This window comes from Amia ocellicauda, chromosome 14, assembly GCF_036373705.1.
Source record: "Amia ocellicauda isolate fAmiCal2 chromosome 14, fAmiCal2.hap1, whole genome shotgun sequence".
NCBI classification, from domain to species: Eukaryota; Metazoa; Chordata; class Actinopteri; order Amiiformes; family Amiidae; genus Amia; species Amia ocellicauda.
The window spans coordinates 5314167-5324356 of record NC_089863.1 but is presented as its reverse complement, the minus strand read 5'-3'; the positions used below and the strand labels follow the sequence as shown (position 1 = coordinate 5324356).

The window sequence follows — 10190 nt, the reverse complement described above, 5'->3', positions numbered from 1 at the left end:
GCGCCGAGGCACAGCCGAGCTAGAGGCACTTTTTTTTGGACGGGAAGTCGGGTTTCCGCGTCCGCTGGATAGACGAGCACTTTCTGTTTGTTTGTTGGAGGGGGAGACATTTTCGCCGGCGCTGCGGTAAACGGGAGGGGGGGGGACTGAGTAGCCGGACCGGACACCGAGACCGGGAGACAGACAGGCCGATCTGCCGACGATGGAGCCGGGCCGGCGGAAGGGACTGAGCGGCGTGCTGTCGTCCCTGTCGCTGCTGTGCGTGGTGCTGGACCTGCAGCTGGACGGTGAGGGACAGCAGGGTCGGGTCAGCCGAGATAAGTCTCAGTCGCCACAGGACCCGACTGCCCGGGGATGCGGAAGCCCCCGTCAGCATCAGCACCACTGCCACTCGTGTACCTTTTCCTGCTTATTGTAGTACTACTGCTATACTACACCACTACTACTACTGCTGAGTGGCATTAGTTAAGCGGGATCCCTCTTTAAGCTGACTTGAAGGAGAGGGTGTAACACTAAACCCCCGCCGACACGTCCCTGGATGGAAAGCAGTGGCGCTTGAAATGCCCTGCGTGTTTGTGTTTGTCGACGCAGGCGCAGTTGCGCAGTTGTGTCCACAGTTTGTCTTCTGCTGGAGTAGCAAAGGGACACAGTCGTGCAGTGTGTAGATGTTTGGGACCTCTCTGGACTTTGCAGTTCAATAATACTAGTACAGCACCGCAGGAATGCCAATCTTGTGTTTTTCTATAACCGTGTAGCTGTTTTTCGCGCATATATCTTTTGCATATATGCACGTCTTCTATTATCAGCAATATTTAATATTATATTAGTTATAAAGATCCCTGTATCATATGCACTACAGGGAAGCCTGACTGCGGAGGAGTGTGTTGTCTTAAGGGGCGTTGAGTTGGAGTAGTGCACACTGACGCAGTACAGAACCGGTGTGCAAACATTGTCTCCAAAGTGCACTGTGTCCGGATCGGTCTGCTTTCATCAGTGTTTGAGCTACCTTGTTAATAGTAGTAAGAATACTACTAGGAAGTTGTAGTAGCAGTTTTTGTAATGGTAATAGGAGCAGTAATATACTCAGTCTCCCAAGCTCTTGTGCCGCCACTGTGCTGACTGCAGTGAAGTCCTGTCCCACTGCGACTGATAGGATTGCATTTGTGATATCTGTGAGTGTGTGGGAGTGACGCTGTGGTTGGTGTTGCAGCGGTCCTGGGGGCGAGCCACGTGGAGATCGAGCAGCACCTGGAGATGGGCCGCAAGCTGCTGGCGGCCGGGCAGCTGGCCGAGGCGCTGTCCCACTACCACTCGGCCGTGGGTGAGCACTGACCGCGCGCACACGCCTCACACCAGTTTCTGTCACGGTGCGGCTGTGGTGGTTGTGTTGACCTCTCTCTCTCTCTCTCCCTCTCTCTCTCTCCGGCCGCGCAGAGGGCGACTCCAAGAACTACCTGACCTACTACAAGCGGGCGGCTGTGTTCCTGGCCATGGGCAAGTCCAAGTCCGCCCTGCCGGACCTGTCCAAGGCCATCGAGCTGAAACCCGACTTCCTGGCTGTGAGTTCTCCACACTGAGGGAGAGTCTGTGCACGCCTGCCTCTCTCTCCGTCTCCCCCGACTGATTTAAATGTAGCTTTATTTGCATGATCTGTTGCACTTTTTTCCTAAAGAACTTGCAATACAATCTCTGTGTCTCAGGCCCGGCTGCAGAGGGGGAACATCCTGCTGAAACAGGGCAACACCCAGGAGGCCCGGCAGGATTTCGAGGCCGTGGTGAGTGAACGCCCACTCGCTCTCACTCAGGATTTCTGCCGCCAGGGCATTAACTGAGGTTGTGCCGATAGACAATGGTATCGTATGTCAACGATGACGCACATTACACGCAAAAACATGTTATCGGCTACAATGTAAAAGTCTGTTTCTCTCTCTCGCTGCAATAGACCACTGGGCCCTGGGGTGAAAAGTAACAATAAAAGAGTCAAAGGTGTAATTAAAACCAAAGAAAATGTTATTTTGTATGATTTATTCACTATGGTTGGTTACACGTGGTCTGCCACTGCAAGGACGATCAGCTGTCCTTCCTGTCTCCCTGTAGCGCTGTCTTAGGCGTCTCACAGTACAGACATTGCACTATATTGCCCTGGCCACATCTGCAGTCCTCACGCCTCCTTGCAGCATGATTAAGGCACATTCACGCAGATGAGCAGGAAACCTGGGCATCTTTCTTCTGGTGTCTGGAGTCAGTAGAAAGTTCTCTTTAGTGTCCTAAGTTTTTATAACTGACCTTAATTGCCTACTGTCTGTAAGTTGTTAGTCTGTAATGACCGTTCCACAGGTGCATGTTCATTCATTGTTTATGGTATGGAAGCATCCTCTCAAAGTGCAATAATGGCTCTGATGGACACCCAGTCCACCGTCTCACCCGGCGAGCCGATATCGGATATCGCGATGTTTGAACGTACGTTGTCGGTGATATTTTCAAATTACATATCGCCCAACCCTACTGCTAACCCTTCCCTGCCCCCCCTCCTCCCCCCCCCTAAACACACAGCTCCACGGAAACCCCAGCAACGAGGAGGCGCAGGAGCAGCTGGCGCGGGCGGAGGAGCTGGAGGGGCAGGCGGAGGAGGCGCGCCAGGCCCATCGGCGTGGGGACTGCCAGGGCACCGTCAGTGCCATGGAGAAAGTCATTGAGGTACCGTAGTGTGTGGCGAGTGTCTGTGCGCCGTGTGAGTGTACGGTGTAGCCGTATGGATACAATATTGATTTCCCCCCCCCCCCCCCCCCCACAGCTGTCCCCGTGGGACCCGGACGCGCGGGAGCTGAGGGCCGAGTGCTTCATCCAGCTGGGGCAGCTGCAGAAGGCCATCCAGGACCTGACGCCCACCACCCGCCTGCGCAACGACAACCGCGCCGCCTACCTGCAGCTCAGCCAGCTGCACTACAGACTGGGCGAGCACGAGCAGTCTCTCAGGTCTGTACAATGGGGGTTCGTGGGATCTCCCTCACACTGTCGGCTGTCGCCTGTCCTAACTCTCTCCTCCTGCCCCCCTCAGTCAGGTGCGCGAGTGTCTGCGTCTGGACCAGGACGACAAGGAGTGTTTCTTGCACTACAAGCAGGTGAAGAAACTGTCCAAGCAGCTGGGGTCCGCCGAGGAGCTGATCTCTGAGAACAGGTGGGTCACGGTGGCCTCTGACCTCTGACCTCCGGGGGGTGGGAGAGTTGACAAATCGGGACTTGCATGAGGGAACAATAAGTATTAAATTCTTCTCTCTCTCTCTCTCTCTCTCTCTCGGTGACTGTAGATACCAGGAAGCGATCGACAAGTATGAGGCTGTGATGAAGACTGAGCCCACGGTGCCCTACTACACCACCAGAGCCAAGGAGCGCATCTGCCACTGCCTGGCCCTGGTGAGTGGACCGCGTCTGCCCCTCGACCTGTGCCAGAGTGCGTCTCCGTCAGTCTCTCTCCCTGACTTGTCCTCCTTCCACAGAGTCAGCAGGCGCGGGAGGCGATCGACGTGTGTTCGGAGGCGCACCAGCGAGACCCACGGAACGTCTTCGTCCTGAGAGACCGGGCCGAGGCCTTCATCCTCAACGAGGAGTACGAGAAAGGTACGCCTCTCCCTCCCTCCGTTTGATCTGTAGTCGGGTTTCCATCCAGCCTTTTCTCCCGTCTATTGCGTTCAATAGTCAGCTATGCAAGAAATACTATTGGAGATGGGTTTTACTGATGCCTTGTCCAATATGTCCTGTGATTTGGGACCAAGAGCTATTGCAGGAAATTGTCAATTTAAATGTTTACGTATTTTGTTCGGTCGGGTGTTAATGCTTTTGTACTTTTTTTGCGGACTTAAGAATTGTCGCACAAATCCTGCTCCGAGAGCGGATGGAAACGCAGCTTGACTCTCGTGTCCCCATGTCCCAGGTGTGGAGGATTACCAGGAGGCGCGGGAGCTGGATGCAGACAGCCAGGAGCTGCGCGAGGGGCTGGACCGCGCCCAGAAGCTGCTCAAACAGTCGCGCAAGAGGGACTATTACAAGATCCTCGGGGTGCACAGGTACACGACGCTGCCCACGCCCTCGATGCCAGGGGTCCCCAACGTTCCCTCCCCTGCATTTTTTTGTTCCAACAGAGCTCACAATTGCTTAATTGAATTATTTAAGTAATTTCCAAAACCAGACCCTTTTCATTATAAAGGTGGTTTTTAACTGTAGAAGGAACTTATCTTAAGGAACCAACTTTGTATTGGTTACACAGTTTAGTCAAATGTAAGCAAATTACTTCAGTTAAGGGTTCAGTTAAGTAATTGAGCTCGGTTGGAACAAAAACCAGTAGGGTAGGGGTTCCTCCGGGACCGGGGTTGGGAACCACTGCTCTTAACCACACGAATTGAGATGGTGTTTATACTGATCCACCCCCCCGGGCTCTCCTCTCTGTGCAGAAATGCCAACAAACAGGAAATAATCAAGGCCTACAGGAAGCTGGCGCACCAGTGGCACCCGGACAACTTCCAGAATGAGGCAGACAAGAAGGAGGCGGAGAAGAGGTTCATCGACATCGCCTCGGCCAAAGAGGTCCTCACTGACCCGGGTACGAACCCCGTCGCCTCTATCTTGGCTGATTTAGTCTCCTCCCTCTATTCAGGGTGCTTGTTAATACTTGTTGCATCTCTCTCTCTCTCTCTCTCTCTCTCCCCCCCTCCCTGCAGAGATGCGACAGAAGTTCGACGCCGGGGAGGACCCCCTGGACCCCGAGAGCCAGCAGGGAGGAGGGGGGGGCCAGGGCCACGGCGGCTGGCCCTTTGAGTTCAACCCATTCGGCTCCGGAAACTTCCACTTCAAATTCCAATACAACTAGACTGGACGCACTGTCGGGGTTGGGGGGTGGGGTGGGGTGGGGTCGGGTCGGGTGGGGTTGATTTCTGGACTCCTGGGAGGATCACCCCTCTGCTCTGGTGGACCTGCACTAAATGAACTGGACGATGCCACACACAGACCTGTAGCTTGACTGGGCCGTTTTCTGACCTGATCTGTCGATGCTCTGGCCGCGGGGGTGGGGCCAGCCCTGTTCCTGGCCCATTGTGACATCACCACGCAGAATGAGAGCACCGAGGCGAGTGTGGGTGATGCACACATCCCAGAAGCCCCTCCGGCCCCCCAGGACCACGGTTGGCCCCAGGCCTGGTACTCGATTGTCATATTTTTTCCTTTTAGTTTCAATGATTCATTTCCCCCGGCTTGATTCAAAACCCCCCTCAACCCCCTTCCTTCCATAGTTGCTTGAATCTATTTTTAAACCCCGTGTTTTTTTTTTTTTTTTTCTCTTTTAAGGTTTAAACGGCCGCTTACTTTGTTTGGGTGGGGAACGAGGGGGTGGGCGACTGCCGATCATGTGCGTCCATTTGCCCCTCGGATCTTATTTATTTTGTCTTTTCATTTACCAGACTTGCACACTCCAGCATATATAAGAAACCAATCAAACCGAATCGTGTGAAATAAATTACAATAAGAAACGTGACTCTCTGGTGAAGTTCTCTTGCTTGGCCTGGCTCGAGTGGGTCAGAGCGCCAGTCGGACCCCACTGTGCCAAGAGAGTGGGGGTCTGGACAGTCTTCCAGCCCAATGCTCTGCGTTTGTCTCTTTGTTGTCCCACTACGTTATAGTGGAAGATTTTCTGTGGATTAACCCCTTTATCCACACACCTCCCATAATCAATTAAGCACTTAAGCCTCAATTAAGGTAATTAAAGAGCTGGCCCAAACCCTGTCAATGGACTTTAAAGGCTGTAGCCCCCCAACAGGGACACAGGTTGCCAGGGACTTGTTCATTGTGGAACTGACTGCAAACCCAATACTGTACGGTCTCTCTCCGGGACCTGGGCTGGAGACCCTGTTCACTGGTCCATTTTGCTTCTTTTCCCTCCAGTCCCATCGCTCGTTGGATGTCCTAGGAGAGTCAGTCAATCTGTTTGTGGACAGGGGACTGGAGGGGTGAGGGGTGAGTGAAGAGTCAATGGACACGTGAGAGTTGAATGTATCCTGTAGAATATACTTTTCTTTTTCTGGTCTTAATTTCACTTGTTTTTTTGAAGACGCTGAATAGAAGCAACAGCGCTGTTTGAAAGGACGGGTTTATTAAAGCCGAGCTTGGGGACGATCCCGTGTTTGGTGTGGATTCTGTACTGTGGACATTATTGCATTTATTCAGCATTAAAAGCACAGAGACCCCCCCCAGGTGCATGGAACAAAAAAAAAAAAAAACACTCCATCTTAAGAGTATGCTTTGTTAATAATTTGATTTATTTATATATTAACAATTCCTGTCCTCTGACCCTGTGGGGTGTTTATACCCAAGTCCCAGACCTCCCCGAAAAACACTCACCCTTTCTTTCTGTACAGCGCAATCGAGTCAGGTGACATGAGGGGGCTCGGCCTGGGTGGCAACAAGTGTCCTTGAAGTCAAAACTAAAACGCAGACGAAGCAGCAACGATACCCAAAACTCCTATATAAACCTTTTTAAATATAAAATAAACAAGAAAAGTAAAATCTTTGGACTCCAGGTTAGCAGTGTCCCAGGGTTTTTTTCCTTCCAACCAAGCTCTTAATTGCTCAATCGAACTAATCATGCTTTATACAGTTCAATTAAGCAATTAAGAGCTCGGCCGAAATAAAAACCACCAGCTGGGGAGTCCCTGCTCCTGTGCGCCGCCCAACATAGCCAGCCCACGTTCACACAGACTGGACGTCTCTATAATGAAAAAGAAAGCAACTGAGACACACACACAACCTCCTCCCTTCCATTTCGGATTTGAAGTCCTCTCGCAAGCGGCCGTCTGCCTTACAGTACCGCCAACTCTGAAATAAGGGTCATTTCCCACAGTGCACCCTAACAGGACGTGAGATCAGGTGATGATAGACTGCTTCTCAGGGGAGGGACCTCTGTGTCCTCTCCTAGCTTGTATCCAGAGAGCGGTAGACTGTTCAAACCCCGGTAGGTGGGGTGAAATAAATAAGAGGTATTTTCGGTGTTGTTCTGGCCAGGCAAAGAACACTTGTTTGTAGAAGGTGCCTGAAATTCCACCATTTGTGTTTTTTTTTTGTTTCAGTTCTAGAGTTAATTGGTCTCCGAGGTGGTACTGATGGCAGGGGTTCAAGTCCCATGTCCTGGTGTCTTCCCCCTGGTGTGTGTGTGGCACAGGGCCGTCTAGAAACACGGGGAGCTCTGTAGGCTGTCCGTCTCCACCTCTATGGACACCACGTGGTGGCCGGGGATCATGGCCAAGCCCAGGACCCGGGGCTCACCTTGGGAGAACGAGTCTGAGAGAGAGAGAGAGATCGAGATCACAGGTCAGGCAACAGAGGGTTCTCAGTGAGAGAGACTGGATGTGAGCGTGTGTGTGTGTGTGTGTGTGTGTGTGTGTGCGCGAGCGAGTTCTCCCCGTGGTGTGAGGGTGAGGACCCGGCCTCGAGTCGGGGTCCGATCCCCCAGTAAGCGTGGGTGTCTCCCGGGTACCTGTGGACTTGAGGAACTCCTGTGCCGAGCCCAGGATGACGTTGCAGTCGCGGTCGGTGCAGAGGAACAGCCCCACCAGCGTGCGCCCGTCTGTCATCCGGATCCGCATGCTCTTGTTCAGCAGGTGCTCCAGCTTCTGCCGGGCCAGCGAGTACGCCGAGTACTCCTCGCTTCTGTCCTCCGCCTGGAGAGCCACACAGCCAGTAAGATTTTGTACTAACTGGATTTGTCCATGAATCAATCAATCTATTTGAGTTTAGCGCCCTCCGCAAGGTAGACAGGGAGGGCTTGACAGATTGAAAATCCTGGTCCTGGGAACCTAATATCCTGCTCATTTTTGTGCTCTTAATTCCTAATAAGAGTTTATTAGTAGTTTTAAACCATTGGAGGTGTCAGCTTAAGTTTAAAAGTATGAGAGACCTCTTTTCCAGTAAAAAGTGAAGGAAATGATTAGTTCAGTTGAGGGTTCAGTTAAATAATCCAAGGTGCAGTTGGATCAAAACCCCACAGGACATTGGGTGACCAGGATTGGGAAACACTGAAATAGACAAACAAACAAAATATGATGTATATATGCGAACGATTATAATTCTTGACTTAACGTGTGATCCTGATGTACTTATATATTCAGTCCCTGTCTGTAAATGTCTGTATACAAACCTGTTTTGTGTGCTACAGTATTTGTAGCTAACTGCCCAACAAATGCAAGTTTGATCTAGTTGCCTGTAGTAGTTGTTGTGGCCCAGACAATTCACAGCACTGGGAAATAATCCACAAAATCCCCATTTGTAATTAATAAGGCGATTTTCCTGCTACAACTCAAATAGCTTTACATCAAAGGTGTCAGACTCCAGTCCTGGGGGGGGGGGCACAGTGTTGTTCCAGCCCAGCTCTCGGCTCCTTAATTGGTCCAATCAAACAATTAACGGGATGAAATGAACACTTCCCTCTCCAGACTCTGAAATGGTCCGTGGGTTCAGGGTTTTGAATAATCAACAAATTGTATATATACACCAATCAGCCATAACATTATGACCACCTGCCTAATATTGTGTAGGTCTCCCTTTTGCCGCCAAAACAGCCCTGACCCGTCGAGGCATGGACTCCACTAGACCTCTGAAGGTGTGCTGTGGTATCTGGCACCAAGACGTCAGCAGCAGATCCTTTAAGTCCTGTAAGCTGCGAGGTGGGGCCTCCATGGATCGGACTTGTTTGTCCAGCACATCCCACAGATGCTTGATTGGATTGAGATCTGGGGAATTTGGAGGCCAAGTCAACACCTTGAACTCGTGATTCATCAGACCAGGCCACCTTCTTCCATTGCTCCGTGGTCCAGTTCTGATGCTCACGTCCCCATTGTAGGTGCTTTCGGCAGTGGACAGGGGTCAGCATGGGCACCCTGACTGGTCTGCGGCTACGCAGCCCCATACGCAACAAACTGCGATGCACTGTGTGTTCTGACACCTTTCTATCAGAACCAGCATTCACTTTTTCAGCAATTTGAGCTACAGTAGCTCGTCTGTTGGATCGGACCACACGGGCCAGCCTTCGCTCCCCACGTGCATCAGTGAGCCTTGGCCGCCCATGACCCTGTCTCCGGTTCACCGCTTTTCCTTCCTTGGACCACTTTTGATAGGTACTGACCACTGCAGACAGGGAACACCCCACAAGAGCTGCAGTTTTGGAGATGCTCTGACCCAGTCGTCTAGTCATCACAATGTGGCCCTTGTCAAAGTCGCTCAGATCCTTACGCTGCCTATTTTTCCTGCTTCTAACACATCAACTCTGAGGACAAAATGTTCACTTGCTGCCTCATATATCCCACCCACTGACAGGTGCCATGATAACGAGATTATCAGGGTTATTCACTTCACCTGGGCATAATGTTATGGCTGATCGGTGTGTGTGTGTGTATATATATATATATATATATATATATATATAGTGACAGTTTTAGATCAGCTCATCGGAGTAAATAATGACATGAATAAAGGAAAGGGGATCTCCTTCTGGAGCAACAAGCAGCAGACACTGCAGCCCCCCAGGACTGGGGTCCGACACCCCTGCTTTACATGCACAATACAGGGTTATAATAATAACAGACACGTGTTTCGCAGCCATGCCCAGCACACCCCACTGCATCCACTCAAACCGGTGCTGCACCTGGAGCCCCCCGGCAAACGTGCAATGTAATCTTAATAATAATAATAATAAACATGATCCTTTCCGTGGACACGTGATATTCGGCCCCCATTTCGATACAGCCCCTGCCTTTTACACAGCCTGAACCACGGCTGCGGCGGCGAGACTCACCCCGGGGTGCAGCGCGGTGCCGTTCTCCTCCTTCACCGCCGCCATTTTCTTGGTGTTTTCCGAGATTTCAGCGATTCTCGCGAGATTCTACAACGGACGGCCTACCTACCACTTCCGGGTTCCCCCCACCCCAAGTACGCTACGGCGACTGTACTGTCCAAACAAACTCTGAAACACAAAGACTGTGTGTGTGTTTGAGGCGCTGGGGTGTTCGTGGACCTATTTCTCCACCCGTCGAGCGAACGTAGTGGCGTTCACTCACACACAAAGGACTTGAAATAGGAGGACACGTCGACTTCAACACAATGGCCGGGGGGATGGGAAACTACATCTCCCAGAAGCCCCCGGGGGCGACGTC

General features: G+C 51.7%; 2 protein-coding genes across 2 annotated transcripts in view; one reads left to right on the top strand and one right to left on the bottom strand.

Annotated features, from left to right (window-relative positions):
* The window catches only part of dnajc3b (DnaJ (Hsp40) homolog, subfamily C, member 3b), a 6456-nt gene extending 294 nt beyond the window's left edge, over positions 1–6162 (top strand). Inside the window, exons 1-12 of the mRNA XM_066722569.1 lie at positions 1–287; positions 1211–1321; positions 1435–1559; positions 1701–1775; positions 2554–2697; positions 2795–2976; positions 3059–3178; positions 3309–3414; positions 3498–3618; positions 3932–4064; positions 4449–4597; positions 4716–6162. The exon at positions 1–287 is cut by the window's left edge and continues 294 nt beyond it. Of these exons, the coding sequence (XP_066578666.1) occupies positions 203–287; positions 1211–1321; positions 1435–1559; positions 1701–1775; positions 2554–2697; positions 2795–2976; positions 3059–3178; positions 3309–3414; positions 3498–3618; positions 3932–4064; positions 4449–4597; positions 4716–4864 (1500 nt within the window). The 5' untranslated portion in view covers positions 1–202 and the 3' untranslated portion in view covers positions 4865–6162. The remainder of the gene's footprint in view (positions 288–1210; positions 1322–1434; positions 1560–1700; positions 1776–2553; positions 2698–2794; positions 2977–3058; positions 3179–3308; positions 3415–3497; positions 3619–3931; positions 4065–4448; positions 4598–4715) is intronic.
* Positions 6163–6284: 122 nt separating this feature from the next.
* On the bottom strand, positions 6285–10067 carry naa38 (N-alpha-acetyltransferase 38, NatC auxiliary subunit). The gene is made up of 3 exons (XM_066722649.1): positions 9833–10067; positions 7520–7703; positions 6285–7323 (listed from the first exon to the last, which is right to left on the bottom strand). The coding sequence occupies exons 1-3, from the start codon at positions 9875–9877 to the stop codon at positions 7211–7213; spliced, it is 342 nt and encodes a 113-aa protein (XP_066578746.1). The 5' UTR covers positions 9878–10067; the 3' UTR covers positions 6285–7210.
* Positions 10068–10190: the final 123 nt, after the last annotated feature.

Bases quoted from the DNA above. Each gene is read 5' to 3' on its own strand.
- naa38 (XM_066722649.1), bottom strand. From the start codon at position 9,877: ATGGCGGCGGTGAAGGAGGAGAACGGCACCGCGCTGCACCCCGGG. The intron at 7,704-9,832 runs GTGAGTCTCGCC...GTGGCTCTCCAG, and splicing joins GCACCGCGCTGCACCCCGGG to GCGGAGGACAGAAGCGAGGA. The intron at 7,324-7,519 runs GTACCCGGGAGA...TCTCTCTCTCAG, and splicing joins GGAGTTCCTCAAGTCCACAG to ACTCGTTCTCCCAAGGTGAG.